Source organism: Scyliorhinus torazame, chromosome 17 (assembly GCF_047496885.1).
Source record: "Scyliorhinus torazame isolate Kashiwa2021f chromosome 17, sScyTor2.1, whole genome shotgun sequence".
Lineage (NCBI taxonomy): Eukaryota > Metazoa > Chordata > Chondrichthyes > Carcharhiniformes > Scyliorhinidae > Scyliorhinus > Scyliorhinus torazame.
The window spans coordinates 27,670,960-27,693,087 of NC_092723.1; the positions used below are offsets into that span (position 1 = coordinate 27,670,960).

At 51.6% G+C, this 22,128-nt stretch overlaps 1 protein-coding gene across 1 annotated transcript in view; it reads right to left on the reverse strand.

Annotated features, from left to right (window-relative positions):
• LOC140393799 (striatin-interacting protein 1 homolog) overlaps positions 1–22,128 on the reverse strand; it is a 118,243-nt gene that overhangs the window by 30,131 nt on the left and 65,984 nt on the right. The window contains exons 16-18 of the mRNA XM_072480245.1: positions 21,949–22,075; positions 16,854–16,954; positions 8,280–8,346 (exon numbers count right to left, since the gene is read on the reverse strand). Of these exons, the coding sequence (XP_072336346.1) occupies positions 8,280–8,346; positions 16,854–16,954; positions 21,949–22,075 (295 nt within the window). The remainder of the gene's footprint in view (positions 1–8,279; positions 8,347–16,853; positions 16,955–21,948; positions 22,076–22,128) is intronic.

The following is a 22,128-nucleotide window of genomic DNA, read 5'->3' on the forward strand; positions in this document are numbered from 1 at the left end:
CCCCCCGTCACTGCCCTCCCCCCCCACTGCCCCCCCCCCCGTCACTGCCCCCCCCCCGTCACTGCCCCCCCCCGTCACTGCCCCCTCCCGTCACTGCCTCTCCCCCCCCCCCCCGTCACTGCTCTCCCTCCCCCCCCGTCACTGCCCCCCCCCCGTCACTGCCCACTCCTCCCAACCCCCCAGTCACTGCCCTCACCCCCCCCCCCGTCACTGCCCTCCCCCCCCTCCCCCCCTCCCGTCACTGCCCTCCCCCTTGTCACTGCCCCCCCCGCCGACTGCCCCCCCCCCGCCACTGCCCCCCCCCCCCGTCATTGACCCCCCCCCCGTCATTGACCCCCCCCCCGTCACTGCCCCCCCCCGTCATTGACCCCACCCCGTCACTGCCCCCCCCCGTCATTGACCCCCCCCCCGTCACTGCCCCCCCGTGTCACTGCCCCCCCCCATCACTGCACTCTTCCCGTCACTGCCCCCCCCCCGTCACTGCCCCCCCCCCCCGTCACTGCCCCCCCCCACCCGTCACTGCCCCCCCCACCCGTCACTGCACTCTTCCCGTCACTGCCCCGCCCGTCACTGCTCCCCCCCCCCCCCGTCACTGCCCTCCCCCCCCCCCCCGTCACTGCCCTCCCCCCCCCCCGTCACTGCCCTCCCCCCCCGTCACTGCCCTCCCCCCCCCGTCACTTAATCCCCCCCCCGTCACCTACCCCCCCCCCCCCGTCACTGCCCCCCCCGTCACTGCACTCTTCCCGTCACTGCCCCCCCGTCACTGCCCGCTCCCCGTCACTGCCCCCCCCCCCCCCGTCACTGCACTCTTCCCGTCACTGCCCCCCCGTCACTGCCCGCTCCCCGTCACTGCCCCCCCCCGTCACTGCCCCCCCCCGTCACTGCCCCCCCCACCCGTCACTGCGCCCCCCCGTCACTGCCCGCTCCCCGTCACTGCCCCCCCCCCCCCGTCACTGCCCCCCACCATCACTGCTCCCTCCCGGCACTGCCCGCCCCCCCCCCCCACTGCTCCCCCCCCATGTCACTGCCCCCCCCGTCACTGCCCTCCCCCACGCCCGTCACTGCCCTCCCCCCCCCCGTCCCTGCCTTTCCCCCCCCCCCCGTCACTGCCTTCCCCCCCCCCGTCACTGCCCTCCCCCCCCCCGTCACTGACCCCCCCCCCGTCACTGCCCCCCCCATCACTGCCCCCCCACCATCACTGCTCCCCCCCGCCCACTGCTCCCCCCCCCCGTCACTGCCCCCCCCGTCACTGCCCTCCCACCCCCGTCACTGCCCTCCCCCCACGCCCGTCACTGCCCTCCCCCCCCCCGTCACTGCCCTCCCCCCCCCCGTCACTGCCTTCCCCCCCCCCCCCCCGTCACAGCCCTCCCCCTCGTCACTGCCCTCTCCCCGTCACTCGCCCCCCCCCCCCCCCCCCACGGCCCTCTTCCCGTCATTGCCCCCCCCCCCCCCCGTCACTGCTCTTCCCGCCCCGTCACTGCTCTACCACCCCCCACCCCCCCCCGTCACTGCTCTTCCCCCCTCCCGTCACTGCTCTCCCCTTCCCCGTCACTGCTCCCCGCCCCCCCCCCCCGTTACTGTTCTCCCCTCCCCCGTCACTGGCCCCGCCCCCCGTCACTGCCCTCCCCCGCCCCCCCGTCACTGCTCACCCCCCCTCCCCCCGTCATTGCTCTCCGCCCCCCCGTCACTGCTCTCTCCACCCCCCCCCTCCCCCCGTCACTGCTCTTCACGCCCCGTCACTGCTCTCACCCCCCCACTCCCCCCGTCACTGCTCTTCACGCCCCGTCACTGCTCACCCCCCCCTCCCCCGTCACTGCTCTCCGCCCCCCCCCCCCGTCACTGCTCTTCACGCCCCGTCACTGCTCACCCCCCCTCCCCCGTCACTGCTCTCCGCCCCCCCACCCCCGTCACTGCCCCCCCCCCCCCCCCCCGTCACTGTTCTCCCCCTCCCCCGTCACCGCTCTCTCCCCCCCCCCCGGTCACTGCCCTCCCCGCCCCTGCCCCTGCCCTCCCCGCACCCCCGTCATTGCCCTCCCCGCCCCCCATCACTGTTCTCCCCCCCCCCCATCACTGCTCTCCGCTCTCCCCCCCCCCTCCCCCCGTCACTGCTCTCCGCCGCCGCCCCCCCCCCCCCCCCCCCCGTCACTGCTCTCCCCCCTCCCCCCCCGGTCACTGCCCTCCCCGCCGCCCCGTCGCTGCCCTCCCCGCCCCCCCCCCGTCACTGCCCTCCCCGCCCCTGCTCTTCCCCCCCCCCCCCCGTCACTGCCCTCCCCGCCCCCCCGTCACTGCCCTCCCCGCCCCCCCCGTCACTGCCCTGCCCGCCCCCGTCACTCTTCTCCCCCCCCCCCCCCGTCGTCGTCGTCACTGCTCCCCCTCCCCGTCATGCTCTCCGCCCCCCCCCCGTCACTGCCCTCCCTGCCCCCCGTCACTGCCCTCCCCGCCACCGTCCCTGCTCTCCCCCCCCCCATCCCTGCCCTCCCCGCACCCCCCCGTCACTGCCCTCCCCCCCCCCACCCCCCGTCACTGCCCTCCCCCCCACCCCCCGTCACTGCCCTCCCCGCCCCCCCGTCACTGCCCTCCCCGCCCCCTCCGTCACTGCCCTCCCCACCCCCCCCCCCACTGCCCTCCGCCCCCCCCCATCACTGCCCTCCCTGCCGCCCCGTAACAGCCCTCCCCGCCCCCCCCCCGTCACTGCCCTCCCCGCCCCCCCCCGTCACTGCTCTCTCCCCAGCACTGCGCCCCCCACCCCCCGTCACAGCTCTCCCCCCCCACCCCCGTCACTGCGCCCACTCCGTCACTGCTCTCCCCCCATCACTGCTCTCCCCCTGCCGTCACTCCTCTTCCCCCCTCAGTCACTGCCCTTCCCGCCCTCAGTCACTGCTCTTCCCCCCCCTCTCAGTCACTGCTCTTCTCCCCCTCTCAGTCATTGCTCTCCCCAGTCACTGCTCTTTCCGCTCCGTCACAGCACTTTCCGCGACCCCCCATCACAGCACGTTCCGCGCCCCCCCCATTACAGCACGTTCCGCCCCCCCCCCCCCCGTCACAGCACTTTCCCCCCCCCCGTCACATCTCTTTCCGCCACCCCATCATTGCTCCCCCCCCGTCACTGCTCTTCCCCCCCCCCCCGTCACTCCTCTTCCCCCCCCCCCAGTCACTCCTCTTCCCCCCCCCCCAGTCACTCCTCTTCCCCCCCTCAGTCACTACTCTTCCCCCCCCCCTCAGTCACTGCCCTTCCCCCCCCCCCATCAGTCATTGCTCTTCCCCCCCTCCAGACACTGCTCTTCCCCCCCCCTCTCAGTCACTGCCCTTCCCCCCCTCAGTCATTGCTCTTCCCCCCCCTCAGTCACTGCTCTTCCCACACCTTAGTCACTGCTCTTCCCCCCCCCCCCCGTCACTGCTCCCCCCCCCCCGTCACTGCTCTTCCCCCCCCCTGTCACTGCTCCCCCCCCTCAGTCACTGCTCTACCCCCTCCTCAGTCACTGCTCTACCCCCTCCTCAGTCACTGCTCTTCCCCCCCCTCAGTCACTGCTCTTCCCCCCCCTTTCAGTCACTGCTCTTCTCCCCCCCCTTTCAGTCACTGCTCTTCCCCCCCTTTCAGTCACTGCTCTTCCCCCCTTTCAGTCACTGCTCTTCCCCCCTTTCAGTCACTGCTCTTCCCCCCTTTCAGTCACTGCACTTCCCCCCCACCCGAAGCACAGCTCTTTCCATCCCTCCCACCCCGAGTCACGGCTCTTTCCCCCAACCCAGTACTGCTCTTCCTCCCCCAGTCACTGCTCTTCCCCCCCCCCCACCCCCAAGCACAGCTCTTTCCCCCCACCCAGTACTGCTCTTCCTCCCTCCAGTCACTGCTGCCCTTCGCCCCCTATCAATGTTCCTCTCCCCCTAGTCACTGCTCGTCCTCCTCCCAGCCACTGCTGCTCTTTCCCCCCAGTCACGAACAGGAAGTGCAAAGTAAATAAGCCTTTCCCATCCACTCTATCCAGGCAGGACAACAATCCCAGCCTCTCCAATTCTTCCTCATAGCTGCAATTTTTTAGTCCTGGCAACATCCTTATAAATCTCCTCTGAACCTTCTCAAAAGCAATTAAATTATTTCTGTAATGAGGTGGCCAGAATTGCACACAGTACTCGAGTCGTGGCCTAACTAATGTTTTGAATAATTCCGGCATAACGTCCCTGCTCTTATATTCCAAGCCTCAGCCATGAAATGAAAGGATTCTTTTTGAATTCTTAATCACCTTTTCAACCTCTCTTGCTCCCTTCAGTGATAGAACATAGAATATAGAACACAGAACAGTACAGCACAGTACAGGCCCTTCAGCCCACGATGTTGTGCCAACCATTTATCCTAAATTAAGATCAACCTAACCTGCACCCCTTCAATTTACTGCTGTCCATGTGTCTGCCCAAGAGTCGCTTAAATGTCCCAAATGACTGTGACTCCACCACTTCTGCTGGCATTCCACGCACCCACCATTCTGTGTAAGGAACCTACCTCTGACATCTCCCCTATACCTTCCACCCATCACCGTAAAACTATGTCCCCTTGTGACAGCCATTTCCACCCTGGGGAAAAGTCTCTGGCTATACACTCTATCCATGCCTCTCATCACCTTGTACACCTCTATCAAGTCATCTGTCTGCCTTCTTCGCTCCAGAGAGAAAAGCCCGATCTCCCTCAAACTTTCTTCATAAGACATGCCTTCCTGTCCAGGCAGCATCCTGGTAAATCTCCTCTGTACCTTCTCCACATCCTTCGTATAATGAGGCAACCAGAACTGGACACAATATTCCAAGTGTGGTCGAACTAGGGTTTTATAAAGCTGCAGCAAAACCTCGCGGCTCTTAAACTCAATCGCCCTGTTAATGAAAGCCAACACACTATACGCCTTCTTAACAACCCTGTCAACCTGGGTGGCAACTTTGAGGGATCTATGTCCATGGACACCAAGATCCCTCTGTCCCTCCACACTTCAAAGAATCCTGCCTTTAACCTTGTATTCAGCATTCAAATTTGACCTTCCAAAATGAATCACTTCACATTTATCAAGGTTGAACTCCATCTGCCACTTCTCAGCCCAGCTCTGCATCCTGTCAATGTCCTGTTGTAACCTGCAACAACCCTCGACAGTATCTACAACTCCCCCAACCTTTGTGTAATCGGCAACCTACTAACCCACCCTTCTACTTCCTCATCCAAGTCATTTATAAAAACCACAAAGAGCAGAGGTCCCAGAACAGATCCTTTCGGAACACCACTGGTCACCGACCTCCAGGCGGAATACTTTCCATCCACTACCACTCGCTGTCTTCTTTCGGCCAGCCAATTCTGTATCCAGACAGCCAAATTTCCCTGTATCCCATGCCCCCTAGCTTTCTGAATGAGCCTACCATGGGGAACCTTATCAAATGCCTTACTGAAATCCATATACACCACATCCACTGCCCTACTTTCATCAATATGTCTCGTCACATCCTCAAAGAATTCAATGAGGCTGTGAGGCACGACCTGCCCCTCACAAAGCCATGCTGACTACCTTTAATCAAACTATATTTTTCTAAATAATCATAAATCCTATCTCTCAGAATCCTTACCAATATTTTGCTCACCACAGATGTAAGACTGATGGGTCTGTAATTCCCAGGGATTTCCCTATTCCCTTTCTTGAACTGCGGAACAACATTCGCCTCCCTCCAATCGGTACTACTCTAGTGGAGGGTGAGGACGCAAAGATCATCGCCAATGGCGCTGCAATCTCCTCCCTCGCGTCCCATAGTAACCTTGGGTATATCCCGTCAGGCCCAGGGGGCTTATCTATCCTGATGCTTTTCAAAATTTCCAACACATCCTCCTTCTTAATATCAACCTTTACGAGTCTATTAACCTGCTTCACACTGTTCTCATGAGCAACAAAGTCCCTCTCTCTAGTGAATACTGAAGCAAAATAATCATTTAGGGCCTCCCCATCACCTCAGACTCTAGGCACAAGTTCCCCCCACTATCCCTGATCGGCCCTATCTCACTTTGATCATCCTCTTATTTCTCACATAAGTGTAGAACGCCTTGGGGTTTTCCCTAATCCTCCCTGCCAGGGCTTTTTCATGCCCCCTTCTAGCCCTCTTCAGTCCATTTTTGAGTTCCTTCCTGGCTACCTTGTAACCCTCTAGAGCCAAGTCAGATCCTTGCTTCCTCAACCTTACGTAAGCTTCCTTCTTCCTCTTGTCTAGAAGCTCCACTTCTCTTGTCATCCAAAGCTCCTTCACCTTACCATTCCTCCCTCGCCTCAGTGGGACAAAACTATCCAGCACTCGCAGCAAGTGCTTCTTAAACAACCCCCACGTTACTGCGGACATTCATTCCAACATCCCTCACTTCCTCTACATGGGAAGATACCGAGAGGCATTTTGTGTGCCGTGTATGACCTCCCCAAATGCATCACGTCATACTTTGTTGGCAAATGGAATTCAACCCACTTTCTTACCCATCTGACCAATCCACTGATATCTTCCTGCAGCCTACAGCAATCCTCTGCGCTATCACCTGCACGGCCAATTTTTGTGTCAACTGCAAACTTCTTGATCATTCCCCCCACTTTTACGTCCAAGTCATTAATATATATCACAAAAAGCAGAACCTCAATGAAAACAACCTTTCAATCGCAAAACATCCACCAACTATTACCCTTTGCTTCTTGTCACTGAGCCAATTTTGTATTCAGTTTGATACATTTCCCTGGATTTTTGTAACCAGTCTGCCATTGGGACTTTGTCAAAAACCATGCCAACATCCATGCAGACCACATCAATTACCCTCATCACTTCTCCTACTTACTTAAACAATTTAATCAAATGTCAGGCACGACCTTGCTTTAACAAATCTATGTTGACTGCCCTTGATTACTCCATGCCTTTCAAAGTGACTGTCCCTCAGGATTGATTCCAATAATTTGCCCACTAGTAATTAGAATCCCTGCAATGCCAAAGGAGGCCATTTGGTCCATCAAGTCCACACCAACACTCCGAATGAGCACTCTTCCTAGGCCCACTTCCCGCCCTATCCCCATAACCCCGTGCATTGATCATGGACCACCCACCTAACCTGCACATCTTTGGACTATGGCAGGAAACTGGAGCACCCGGGGGAAACCTACGCAGACACATCGAGAACGTGCAAACTTCACACAGTCACCCAGGCTGGAATCGAATCCAGTCCCTGACGCTGCGAAGCAGCAGTGATGACTACTGTGCCACCGTGTTGCCCCAAGTGAGTTATATCCCTCACTTCCTTTTTAAACAAAGGTGCAACATTAACAGAACTCCAATCCACTGGAAAGCATCCAGGTAGAGCTTATGAAAAATAAACTTTTGGATGGCTGAAAACAATTTGTCTGTTTTCTCACGACTCAAATAGCCAATGTTCCAGAGCAGGACAAAGAAAATGCATCCAAGGCACTTTAAAGCTCCCTTTGAAGTGTGGCAGCATTTCCATGAATGTCTTTTAAAATTAAGGGACAATTTAGCATGTCAATCCACCTACCCTGCATATCTTTGGGTTGTGGGGGTGAGACCCACGCAGGCACGGGGAGAATGTGCAAACTCCACACGGACAGTGACGCAGTGAGGCAGCACTGCCAACCACTGCACCACCGTGCCGTTCCGAAAAACTTGTTTATCAAGCTGCATCACACTTTGAGTCACAATGTCTTAAGGATGAGGCGAAGCAGTGGCAAAGAGAAAGTAAAGGAAGCAAATCCTGCATTCTGGATCCTACTACCTTGTGGAACATCCAATGATGTTTTCAAATCACCTTCATCAACTTGCCCTAGTTTTGTTCACCAATTTACCCCAAATGTGCTTGAAAGATATTTTAATGATCAGAGAGCGGTCCTAATTTTTTTTGACAATTTGGTTTGCAGCAAAACGTCACATATATATTTTCATAAGTTACATAAATGTTGCAATTGGATATGTAGCAATTAGATACAGCAGATACTTTGATTTCTTAAAAAAATTCAAAATATACAAAATAATATGGTACTCCGATGCTTTCTTTTCACAAGTAAAGGCAGTCACTTTTAGCACTGGACAAAGCCTTAAAGAATAAGACTACCTGTATTCTATCCACACCCAATGATATTTATATCTCGTTTACTTCTTAAAAAAGAAAGTTTTTAACCCCTGGCACCTTACCTGGTCTGAAAAAAAAAAATTCTAATCCTTGTAATCTCCCTTGGAAAATCATGCTAAAAGCGCTTCAGATCTCACGTATGCTCACTTACCAAGCTCTCTGCCGTCAGCTCAGGGAGTTCATGTACAACACAATATGGGAAATCCAATACCGAAATACTGCAGAGATTTGGAAATTAATGATTAGTTAGTTTGAAATCCAATTTCAATGAATCCTCTTATATTGGCTTTTCTTATGCACATGTACTGTCAATCCATGTCTCAGTGGGAGCACGCCTTCAGAGTCAGATGGTCATGGGTTCAAATCCCGCTCCAGATGTCTAAAAGGATAACCAAAGCTTTTGCGCAATACTGGAGTAGCGCTGCACTGTTGCAGGGTAGTGTGTGGTCTGGTGGGAACCTGCAGGTGCCTCCAGCCCTTGTCCTTCTAGGTGGGTGAGGTCATGGTTTGGGCAGTGCTGTCAAAGAAGTCTTGGCAAGTGTAAGTGCACATGCAGATGGCATGCACCTCGTGCAGCGAGAAATGTTATTTAAGGTGGTGGGTGGGGTATCAATCAAGTGGATTGTTTTGTTTTGATAGCATTGAGCTTCCTCAGTACTGTTAGAGCTGCACACATTCAAGCAACGGTAGAATATTCCACTGCACTTTTGACTTGCGCTTTATAGGTGGCGAGAAGGATTTGGGGAGTCAGGAGGTGAATCACTTGCAATTGAATACCCCGTCACAGAGCTGCTCTTGTAGACACAGTATTTATGTCACTGATTCAGTTAAGCTTTTTGTCAATGATGATCTGCAGGACGTTGATGTTGGAGGATTTGATAATGATAATGCAATTCAATGTCATGGGGAGAGGGTTAGACTCTCTCTCTTATTGGAGCTGGTCATTACTTGGCACTTGTGCGGCATAAATATTTCTAGCCTCTGGCCAGCCTAGTTCTGAATGTTGTCCGGATCTTGCTAGATGTAGACACATACTGCTTCAGTATCTGAGAAATTGGGAGTAAAACTGAATGCCATGCAGGCATTTTTGTCAGCTCATTTAACATCATTAATCAATACCATGATTTTGACCTGAAATCTCTCCACAGATTGCAGCTCCCTTGTGTTTTGGTGACTGCTACTTAATTCAAAGTCAAGCGATAACCTGACTGGAGTATGACTTCCTTTGCCTAGCATTCAACAGTTGTGGTTTGATAGGTGTATTTCTTTTCTTAAATATAACCCATTTCAAGCAATCGACACACTGAAATCTTCTGATTCTGCTAATTACACACACAAACCACTTTTAAAAGTAGGATCTAACAGTTATCAAATCAGATGCAAGTTACAAAATGCAGATGAAAATTTCTCAAAAATTCATATTCTGAGACGTTCGCAGCAATGGTGGGGATAGGGCAGCAATGGTGGGGATAGGGCAGCAATGGTGGGGATAGGGCAGCAATGGTGGGGATAGGGCAGCAATGGTGGGGATAGGGCAGCAATGGTGGGGATAGGGCAGCAATGGTGGGGATAGGGCAGCAATGGTGGGGATAGGGCAGCAATGGTGGGGATAGGGCAGCAATGGTGGGGATAGGGCAGCAATGGTGGGGATAGGGCAGCAATGGTGGGGATAGGGCAGCAATGGTGGGGATAGGGCAGCAATGGTGGGGATAGGGCAGCAATGGTGGGGATAGGGCAGCAATGGTGGGGATAGGGCAGCAATGGTGGGGATAGGGCAGCAATGGTGGGGATAGGGCAGCAATGGTGGGGATAGGGCAGCAATGGTGGGGATAGGGCAGCAATGGTGGGGATAGGGCAGCAATGGTGGGGATAGGGCAGCAATGGTGGGGATAGGGCAGCAATGGTGGGGATAGGGCAGCAATGGTGGGGATAGGGCAGCAATGGTGGGGATAGGGCAGCAATGGTGGGGATAGGGCAGCAATGGTGGGGATAGGGCAGCAATGGTGGGGATAGGGCAGCAATGGTGGGGATAGGGCAGCAATGGTGGGGATAGGGCAGCAATGGTGGGGATAGGGCAGCAATGGTGGGGATAGGGCAGCAATGGTGGGGATAGGGCAGCAATGGTGGGGATAGGGCAGCAATGGTGGGGATAGGGCAGCAATGGTGGGGATAGGGCAGCAATGGTGGGGATAGGGCAGCAATGGTGGGGATAGGGCAGCAATGGTGGGGATAGGGCAGCAATGGTGGGGATAGGGCAGCAATGGTGGGGATAGGGCAGCAATGGTGGGGATAGGGCAGCAATGGTGGGGATAGGGCAGCAATGGTGGGGATAGGGCAGCAATGGTGGGGATAGGGCAGCAATGGTGGGGATAGGGCAGCAATGGTGGGGATAGGGCAGCAATGGTGGGGATAGGGCAGCAATGGTGGGGATAGGGCAGCAATGGTGGGGATAGGGCAGCAATGGTGGGGATAGGGCAGCAATGGTGGGGATAGGGCAGCAATGGTGGGGATAGGGCAGCAATGGTGGGGATAGGGCAGCAATGGTGGGGATAGGGCAGCAATGGTGGGGATAGGGCAGCAATGGTGGGGATAGGGCAGCAATGGTGGGGATAGGGCAGCAATGGTGGGGATAGGGCAGCAATGGTGGGGATAGGGCAGCAATGGTGGGGATAGGGCAGCAATGGTGGGGATAGGGCAGCAATGGTGGGGATAGGGCAGCAATGGTGGGGATAGGGCAGCAATGGTGGGGATAGGGCAGCAATGGTGGGGATAGGGCAGCAATGGTGGGGATAGGGCAGCAATGGTGGGGATAGGGCAGCAATGGTGGGGATAGGGCAGCAATGGTGGGGATAGGGCAGCAATGGTGGGGATAGGGCAGCAATGGTGGGGATAGGGCAGCAATGGTGGGGATAGGGCAGCAATGGTGGGGATAGGGCAGCAATGGTGGGGATAGGGCAGCAATGGTGGGGATAGGGCAGCAATGGTGGGGATAGGGCAGCAATGGTGGGGATAGGGCAGCAATGGTGGGGATAGGGCAGCAATGGTGGGGATAGGGCAGCAATGGTGGGGATAGGGCAGCAATGGTGGGGATAGGGCAGCAATGGTGGGGATAGGGCAGCAATGGTGGGGATTGGGCAGCAATGGTGGGGATTGGGCAGCAATGGTGGGGATAGGGCAGCAATGGTGGGGATAGGGCAGCAATGGTGGGGATAGGGCAGCAATGGTGGGGATAGGGCAGCAATGGTGGGGATTGGGCAGCAATGGTGGGGATAGGGCAGCAATGGTGGGGATAGGGCAGCAATGGTGGGGATAGGGCAGCAATGGTGGGGATAGGGCAGCAATGGTGGGGATAGGGCAGCAATGGTGGGGATAGGGCAGCAATGGTGGGGATAGGGCAGCAATGGTGGGGATAGGGCAGCAATGGTGGGGATAGGGCAGCAATGGTGGGGATAGGGCAGCAATGGTGGGGATAGGGCAGCAATGGTGGGGATAGGGCAGCAATGGTGGGGATAGGGCAGCAATGGTGGGGATAGGGCAGCAATGGTGGGGATAGGGCAGCAATGGTGGGGATAGGGCAGCAATGGTGGGGATAGGGCAGCAATGGTGGGGATAGGGCAGCAATGGTGGGGATAGGGCAGCAATGGTGGGGATAGGGCAGCAATGGTGGGGATAGGGCAGCAATGGTGGGGATAGGGCAGCAATGGTGGGGATAGGGCAGCAATGGTGGGGATAGGGCAGCAATGGTGGGGATAGGGCAGCAATGGTGGGGATAGGGCAGCAATGGTGGGGATAGGGCAGCAATGGTGGGGATAGGGCAGCAATGGTGGGGATAGGGCAGCAATGGTGGGGATAGGGCAGCAATGGTGGGGATAGGGCAGCAATGGTGGGGATAGGGCAGCAATGGTGGGGATAGGGCAGCAATGGTGGGGATAGGGCAGCAATGGTGGGGATAGGGCAGCAATGGTGGGGATAGGGCAGCAATGGTGGGAATAGGGCAGCAATGGTGGGGATAGGGCAGCAATGGTGGGGATAGGGCAGCAATGGTGGGGATAGGGCAGCAATGGTGGGGATAGGGCAGCAATGGTGGGGATAGGGCAGCAATGGTGGGGATAGGGCAGCAATGGTGGGGATAGGGCAGCAATGGTGGGGATAGGGCAGCAATGGTGGGGATAGGGCAGCAATGGTGGGGATAGGGCAGCAATGGTGGGGATAGGACAGCAATGGTGGGGATAGGACAGCAATGGTGGGGATAGGACAGCAATGGTGGGGATAGGACAGCAATGGTGGGGATAGGACAGCAATGGTGGGGATAGGACAGCAATGGTGGGGATAGGACAGCAATGGTGGGGATAGGACAGCAAGGGCCTTAAACATTCTAAAGGTTATTATTATTAAGTCCTGCTAAAACTATACAAGGCACTAGTTAGGCTGAACGTGGAATATTGTGAACAGTTCTGGTCCCCTTATCTGAGGAAAGGTACCATTGGAGGCAGTTCAGAGAAGGTTCACGAGGTTGATCCCAGGTACGGAGGGATTTTCATATGAGGAGAAGTTTAGTAGGTTGGATTTAGAAGAACAGGACAGAGAGGATTCTGAGGGGGCTTGACAGGGTAGACGCTGAGAGGTTGTTTCCCCTTGTCAGGATAGTCTAGGACCAGAGGACACAATCTTAAGAATAAGGCACGAAAGTGGAGTCGAGGATTATATCAGATCACTGATGATCTTATTGAATGGTGGGGTGGCTCTTACAGAGATGCAAACATTATAGAGTAGATATAACAGGGGATGTTACTTACCTGAAGGGAGAATGGGCTAGTGATAGTGTAAAGAGTGGAGAGTACAGAAGTTCCCAGATTGTGATCAGGACAATTTTCTACAGATATATGTCCAGTCCAACAAGAAAGGATGCACTGTTGGACCGGATTCTTGGAAATGAGATGGGCCATGTAGACTGAGTGTCAGTGGTGTAACGTTCAGGTACAGCGATCACTGTATTGTCAGGTTTACAATGATGATCGAAAATGATCGAAAAGGAAAATAGGCAATCCAAAGTAAAAGTAATTAACTGCAGGAGAGCCCAGTTCAATTGGGGCAAGAATGAAGCTGGGTTGGTTAAGACTAGAGCAAAAGGTTGGCGGAAAAACTGTAGCTGAACAGTGCACTAACTTCAAAATAGAAATGGTGAGGACACATTCAAGGTATATTCCCTTAAAAGGGAATGGTAGGGCAAACAAATCAAGAACTTCCTGAATGAAAAAGGAGGCAGAAATTAATATAGGGAAGAAAAAGTGTGCTTATAACAGATGTCAGGTAGAAAAGAGGAATGTAAAAGGTTCAGAGGGCAGGTGAAAAAGCACAGTGGAGAGGTGAAGAGGGATGATGAAAAACGATTGGCAGCCAACATTTTTATTTAAAATAAATGTAAAGTACCCGATCCATTTTTTTTCCCAATTAAGGGCCAATTTAGCATAGCAAATCCACCCAGCCTGCACATCTTTTTAGATTGTGGGGGTGAGAACCACGCAGACACGGGGAGAATGTGCAAACTCCACACGGACAGTGAGCTGGAGCCAGGATCGAACCCAGGTCCTCGGCACCATGATGCAGTAGTGCTAAAGTGCACCAACGTGCTGCCCCTTGGCAGCCAACATAAAAGGGATCCCAAAGTCTTTTATAGGAATAAAAGAGTAAAAGGATGGTAAATGTTGGACTAGGGTCGATTAGGAACCAAAAAGGAATTTATACAAGAAAGCAGGGGGCATGGCTGAGGCATTAAATTAATAGTTTGCATCCGTCATTACCAAGGAAGTAGATGCTGCACAGGCCATAGTGACAGATGAGGAAACTCAGTCAACACTCATCAACTTTAAACTGTTATGTGGATAAAGTATTGGCAGTCTAAAGTTGATTGGATCAGATGCATCCAAGGATATTGAAGGTAGTGAGTAGGAAATTGCAAGGGCACTAGCCATGATCTTCCAGTTTTGCCTAGACTCAGGCTAGAGGACTTCAGAATTGCAAATGTTATGCCCTTGTTCAATAAAGGTGGTAAGAATAGCCCCAGCAACTACAGACCAGTCAGCCTACCATTGGTGGTGGGCCAACTTCTCGAAACAATTATTTGGGATAGAATTAGTAGTCACATGGAAAAATCTAAGTTGATTAGCAAGAGCCAGCATGGATTGCTAAAGGGGAAATCCTGTTTAACTAAATTGCTGGAGTTTTTTGAAGAGGTAACAAAAAGGGTCAAAGAGGGTAATGCTGTGGAGTCGGTTTAGCTCAGTTGGGTGGACAGCTGGTTCAGGATGCAGAGTAAGGCCAACAGCGCAAGTTCAATCGCCATACCGGCTGAGGTTATTCATGAAGGTCCCAGCATTCTCAACATTGCCCCTTACCTGAGATGTGGTGATCCTCAGGTTAAATCACCACCAGTCAGCTCTCCCCCTCAAAAGGGAAAGCAGCCTTTGGTCATCTGGGACTACGGCGATTTTCCTTTACTGTTATGTCGTATGTGGACTTTTCAAAAGGTCTCAATACAGCGCCACGCAACAGACTTGAGAAGAGTTATAGCTCATGGAATAAAAGGACAGTAGAACATGGATACTAAAATGGCTGAATAGTAGGAAGAGGAGAGAAATGGTCAATGGATATTTTTCAGGCTGGAAACTTTTGTAGTGCTTTTCCCAAGAGTTGGTATTGGGACCCTTGCTTTTCCTGATCTCTAATAATGATCTAGATCTTGGTGTGCAGGGGACAATTTCAAAGTTTATGGATGTACAGTAAACTATGAATAGGACAGTGTAGAGCACAGACAAATTGGTGGAGTGGGGAGATGGTTGGAAGATGAAGTTCAATGTGGAGAAGTGTAAAGGGGGGCATTTTGGTAGGAAGAATATGGAGAGACAATATAAAATAAAGGGTTAAATCCGTAAGGGATGCATCAGCAGAGAGACCTGGGTATATATGTACATTGATCATTGATGATGGCAAGACAGGAGGAGAGAGCAGTCAACAAAGCATATAGTATTCTGGGCTTTATTAATAGGGGCATAGAGTACAAGAGCAAGGAGGTGATGCTGAACCTATAGTTAGTCCTCAGATGGAATAGTGTGTACAGCTCTGGGCGCTTCCACAGTCAAGGGAGGGCCGATCGGCAGGCCGATCATTCGGGGCTGGGGACAATGTGGGCAGGCTGTCCGGGGCGCGCGAGTGGCCGATGTGGGGGCACTACTTTGGCAGTCCAGGTCTGCGGGCTGAGTCCGTCATGGAGCACCCGCAGTCACTGCAGGCCGCCACCGTGCACATGCGCGGCCTCTGAACCGGAGGTGCTGGGGGCCGTATCAACAGCTAGAGTTGCGAGCTCTACGCTGCCTCCCTGCTAGCCCCAACAAAACGGGGAATCGATGGCCTTACAAGACCACCGTTTTCACGCCGGCGTGGGGACGTCTCCAAAACGGAGTATCCAGCTCCTTATCTGTGAGTGAGAGATAGGGCCAATCTTACTACACGAGACTCCAGATCCACAGCAATGTGGTTGGCTCTTAAAATGCCCTCTGAAGCCACGTTGTTGGAAGACAATTAGGGATGGGCAATAAATGCTGGCCCAGCAAGCGATGAATTAAAAAGAGGATTAATTAGAGACCAGAATGCCTCTTTGGCTCCCATCAGTTTTCTCAGCACACACCAGCAACGAAATAGACTAGGGTTTCCCAGATATTTCCAGCCAAAGAACCCTTTTGATGTCCCAAGAGCATTATTTTGTAGAGTTAAACCCAAATGTAATCCTTTTGTGCAATTGGTACAAACACACAGAAACTCTCACACACCACCCCTCCCCTCCCTCACACATACCACGTCAAACTTCTGTTCCTCGCACGCACCCCTTGCCTTAAGGACAGCTTTTTTCAAATCTAGAACGGCCAGACCTACAGCGGAACCCCCAGTTAAGACCCACGGAACCACGGTTCGGGAAATGCTGAAATGGACAGTATTTTTCATGTTTAATTCATAGAATCATAGAATTTATAGTGCAGAAGGAGGCCATTCGGCCCATCAAGTCTGCACCGGCCCTTGGAAAGAGCACCCTACTCAAGCCCACACCTCCACCTCATCCCCATAACCCCACTTAACCTTTTTGGACACTAAGGGCAATTTACCTAACCAACACATCTTTGGACTGTGGGAGGAAACCGGAGCACCCGAAGGAAACACACGCAGACACGGGGAGAACGTGCCAACTCCGCACAAACTGTGATCCAAGCCGGGAATCGAACCTGGGACCCTGGAGCTGTGAAGTAATTGTGCTAACCACTGTGCTACCGTGCTCCCCTACTGCACCAGCTGGAGGATTTATTTTGATTCACACTTAGCATTCAAAAATTGATTTTAAAAAAGGAAAAGATTTATGGCAAATGGCAGGTTGGTGCATCAGCATATTGGTGACACTGAATATAGTGGGGACAAGTTCATACATATCAATCCTAACACAAATTACCTTCCTAAACTAAGCAGTCAGAGAGATGGCCCTTTCTGTTTAGTCCCTCTCACATAGACAATTCAAAAGTACAGCGGCAAAGTAAACATTAAATTAAAGTCTGTTTAAGCACAAGTATTCAATTCCAATGCAGTTTACTCATTACACAACGAGTTCGACATTGATCCAACTTCAGGAAGGATCAGAATACAATATGTCATGTGAACACTGACAAGGGAACAGAAGCCTTACCTGTTCTTCGCTGTAATGTAGGACATGATGTTCTGATTGAAGAACTTTAAAATGAGTGGAATGCAATTGGCAAAAACCAGGTGCTGTGCCATGTATTCAAACTAGAGAACAATAACATCAGAGAGTCAGGTTCAACATGATGAATTCAATGCTGGGGGGGAAAATAATTAAGCAAAGTAATGTTCACAGCTTTCTAATGGAGTTGTACAGACGGGGGAATTCTAGGCCAATCCCTCATTCACACAATAAGAGATTTTTCAGCATCAAAGGTTCTTTTTAAATGAAATTGGTTGTTCAACTAACTGGCCTAAATTGGGGCATTTGACAGAGGACCACATACAGCTTTGTGTAATGGCTTACAGTTTTGCCTCATCAAGCTCCATTCCTTCAGCTTTGCTTCAGTATCAAACCTCTTTCAACTATGATAGCTTTATTAGGAGCTGAAGCTAACAGTAGGATGTTACTAAACTAATAATTTAGAGACCTAGGCATGAGACAAAAATTCAAATCTCACCACGGCAACTGGGAAACTTAACTTTTTTATTCCAGATTTGTTAATTAATTGAATTTAATGTAATGGTAACCATGAAACTAAAGGATTGTCAAAAATCATAAAGGTTTTGGAGCAAAAATGCGATTGGAGTCACAAGGGAGCATTCACAAGGAAGAGATGTTTGTGGATAGTACATGCAGTGAGGTGGTTACACTGCAGGTAAAGAGTGCACAGGAAGAAAGGGAATTGGTGAATACCAGACAGGGTATAAGCACGAGGCAGGTAGTGCCTGTGTCCCCTAAGTCCACCTTCCTCTCTAACAGGTTTTCCATTTTGGATACTGTTGGAGAACATGATTTCTCAGGGGAATGTAGCAAAAGCCATGTCTGTGGCATCACAAGTGGCTCAGCTGCACAGGGGGTGTGGGGGGGGGGGGGGGGGGGGAAGAGAAAAAGGTGTGGGAAAGCAATAGCAATAGGGGGTTCTATCGTAAGGGGAATAGATAGATGTTTCTGTGGCCGCAGACATGGCACCAGGGTCAAGGATGCCACCAAGTGGTTGCAGAACATTCTGAAAGGGGAGGGTGAACAACCAGAGGTTGCGGTCCATATTGACGTCAGTGAGAGGGATGAGGTCCTGAAAGCAGAATTTAAGGAACCAGGAAAAAATGAAAAAGCAGGACCTCAAAGGTAGCATCTCAGGATTACTCCCAGTGCTCAATGCAAATGAGTGCAGGAATAGGAGAATAGACCAGATGAATGCGTGGCTGGAGGGAAATGGATTCCTACAGCATTGGGATCAATTCTGGGGAAGATGTGAATGTACAAGCTGGACAGGTTGTACCTCCGCAGGACCTGGACCAATATCTTTTCAGGGATATTTGCTGGTGCTGTTGGGGAGGATTTAAGCAGAGGAATGGGAACCTGAGCAGGGTGAGACACAAGACTGAAAGGTAGAAAGCAAAAGTGGAACACAGAGAAACAAGTACTAGCAGAAAATAGTACCAAAATCTACTTCTAAAAATGAGAAAAAGACAAGTCCAAAAGTACTGCATTTGAAGGCACAGAGCACCTGAGATAAGCAGATACCTTAACAGCAAGATTGATATAAATCAGTTTACTGCAGTACGGCTGCGGGTGACCAGGGCTGGGAATCAAATATCCAAGAGTATTCATTATTTAGGAAGGACAGGCAAAAAGGAAAAGGAGGTGGGATGGCATTGTTCGTTAAGGATGCAATCCGTGTAATATTGAGAGAGGCTATTGGGTCAGAAAATCAGTCTGGGTGGAACTAAGAAGCAACAAAGGGCAGAAAACATTGGCGAGAGTTGTCTTTAGGCCTCAAAAGAGCAATGGTAAGATAGGGAATGGCATTAAACAAGAAATTAGAGATGCATGTAACAAAGCTGCTACAGTAATCATGGGCGACTTTGATCTACAAATTGACTGATCTCTCTACTTTTCAATTCTGTACCTCTCAAAATAAATCCTAGAGTTTATTAAACGTAATAGCTTTAGGGGAAAACGTGATTGTTATGTGACCTAGAAGTGTTGTTAACTGTAATGAGATTGGTCTTGAACTTCAAAAGGAGATACCACATATTGGTGGGTTGGGCAGACAAGTGGCAGATGAAATTCAATGCAGAGAAGTGTGGGGTGATTCATTGTGACAGGAAGAATATGGAGAGACAGTTTAAAATAAAGGGAGAAACTCTGAAGGAAGTGCAGGAACAGAGGGGCCTCGGTGTATATATGCCCAAGTCATTGCAGGTGGCAGGGCTTATTGAGGGAGTAGTTAATAAAGTATATAGTATCCTAGGTTTTACTGATAGCAGCATTGATTATAAGAGCATAACAGTAAGGAGGTCATGATGAACTGTGTAAGGCACTAGTTAGGCCTTATCTGGAGTACTGCATCCAGTTCTGGGTGCCGTACTTGAGGAAGGATGTGAAGGTATTGGAAAGAGTACACAGGAGATTCACAAGAATTATTCCAGAGATAAGCAACTGTAGCTATGAGAATAGATTGGAGAGGTCGGATCTGTTTTCCTTGGACAAAAGAAGGTTGAGAGGAGATTTTATAGAGGTATTCAAGGTCCTGAGGGGTATCCATGATGTGGAGATGCCGGCTCTGGACTGGTATGCGCAGAGTAAGAAGTCTCACAACACCTGGTTAAAGTCCAACTGGGTTATTTGAAATCACAAGATTTTGAAGCGCTGCTGCTCCTTTATCAGGTGAAGTTGTGGCAAGTTCACAATCACAGCATATATAAGCAGAGACACGATTGCAAGATAATTACAGATTGGAATATGAAGAATGGTTGGAATACGGGTCTTTACAGGAACAAACAGTGTGAGTGGAGTGAGTGATAATTACAGGAAATTGACGTGCAAATTGTCTCAAGCCAGGACAGTTAGTAGGATTCTGCAAACCTGGACAGTATGGTGGGGGTTACATATAATGTGACATGAACCCGAGATCCCGGTTGAGGCTGCCCTCATGCGTGCGGAACTTGGCTACCAGTTTCTGCTCGGCGATTCTGCATTGTGCTGTGTCTTGAAAGCCACCTTGGAGAATGTTTACCCAAAGATCGAAGGCTGAATGTTCTTGCCTGCTGAAGTGTTCCCCGACTGGAAGGCAACACTCTTGCCTGCCGATTGTTGCGCCGTGTCCATTCATCCGTTGTCGTAGCATCTACATGGTCTCGCCAAATGTACCACGCTTCGAGACATCCTTTCCTGCAACGTTTGCCGAGTCGCATGACTATGTACACGTGTGATGGCAGTGTTCATGTCGATGATCCGGCAAATCTTGCAGAGATTACCGTGGCAGGGTTGTATGGTGTCCTGGTCGCGATTCTCCTGATGGCTAGGTAGTTTGCTGTGAACAATGGTCTGTTTGAGGTTAGGCGGTTGTTTGAAGGCAAGTAATGGAGGTGAGGGGATGCCCTTGGCAAGGTGTTCGTCATCATCGATGACATGTTGAAGGCTCTGAAGAAGATGTTGTAGATTCTCCGTTCAGGGGAAGCACTGGACGATGAAGGGTACTCTGTCCCATGTTCGTCTTCTGAGGAGGACCATCCTGGGCCACAGCATCTTCACCTTCGACAACCAGTTCTTCATCCAGACACATGGAACAGCCATGGGGCCAGTGGACTACAGGACACTCAATGTGGTGTCATTATTCAAGAAGGGAAGTAGGGACAAACCAGGAAATTACAGGCCAGTGAGTCTAACTTCAGTGGTAGGAACACTACTGGAAAAATTTCTGAGGGCCAGAATTAATCTCCACTTGGAGAGGCAAGGATTAATCAAGGGTAGTCAGCATGGGTTTGTCAAAGGGAGATCATGTCTTACAAGTTTGATTACATTTTTTAAGGAGACGACTAGGTGTGTAGATGAGGGTAGTGTGATTGATGTAGTCTACATGGACTTTAGTAAGGGTTTTGACAAGGTCTCACATGGGAGGCTGATGAAGAAGGTTAAGAGCCCATAGAATCTGGGGCAATTTAGTAAACTGTATCCAAAACTGGCTTAGTTGGAGGAGGCAGAGGATGATGAAGGTTGTTTTTGTGACCGGAAGCCTTTGTCCAGTGATGTTCCGCAGGGATCAATGCTGGGTCCCTTGTTGTTTGTAGTATACATTAATTATCTGGACTAAAACATAGGAGTATGATAAGTTTCCAGGTGACACAAAAATTGGTGGTGTGGTAAATCGTGAGGAGCAAGGCCTTAGATTATATGACGGTCTGGCTGGAACGTTTCAGCGACCAAGAGAGACTGGATAGACTAGGGTTGTTTTCCCTGGAACTGAGAAGGCTCAGAGGGACCTGAATGAGCTGTTTAAAATTATGAGGGGCATAGACAGGGTGGATAGCAAGATACTTTCCCCTTAGTGGAGGAGTCAATACCCGGGTCATAGACTCAAGAAAGGGGAAGGAGATTTAGAGGAGATGTGAGAAAAAGTTTTTCACCCAGAGGGTGGTGGGAATCTGAAAGGGTGGTAGAGCCGGGAGCCCTCACAACTTATAAGAAATATGTAGATGAGAACTTGAAATGCCTTTGCATACAAAGCTATGGGCCACGTGCTGAAAAATGGGATTAGAACAATTAGGTGCTTGATGGACAATGTGAACGCGATGGACCCAAGGGGCCCCTTCCCATTCTTAAACTGTATGGCTAAGCAAAACTGCACCGAAATGTTTTATTACCAAATATTAATGGATTGCTTATCATTGAATTTATAGAAGGCCCATCGAGCCTGCACTGGCCCTTGGAAAGAGCCGACTTAACCCCACTCCAGGCAATTTAGCCTGGCCAATCCACCTAACCTCCACATCTTTGGACTGTGGGAGGAAACCGGAGCACCTGGAGGAAACCCACGCAGACACGGGAAGGAAGTGCAAACTCCACATAATCACCCGGGTCCCTGGAGCTGTGAGGCAGCAGTGCTAACGACTGTGCTAACGTACTGCCCAAAATCAGAAATGTTAATGAACAATGTTACATTTAACTGTCTGTTCTGGTGATGATCAGAAGCAGTGATATTAGTTTTCACCACTCGCCATGTCAAACTTAACTTAGTTGACATAACATTACTTACTTGGTATATGTGGTTGAGCTTGAAGTGCTTTAGTAACAGTAACAAAACAGCAGAAATTGCTTTTACGATGATCTCTTTGTGTCTGTTGACATCTACTCCCAACTTCATACTTTGTAGCACTGTGGTACTAAGGATAAAGGGCATATCACTGCATTACTTGCATCATGGTGTACTAAAGTC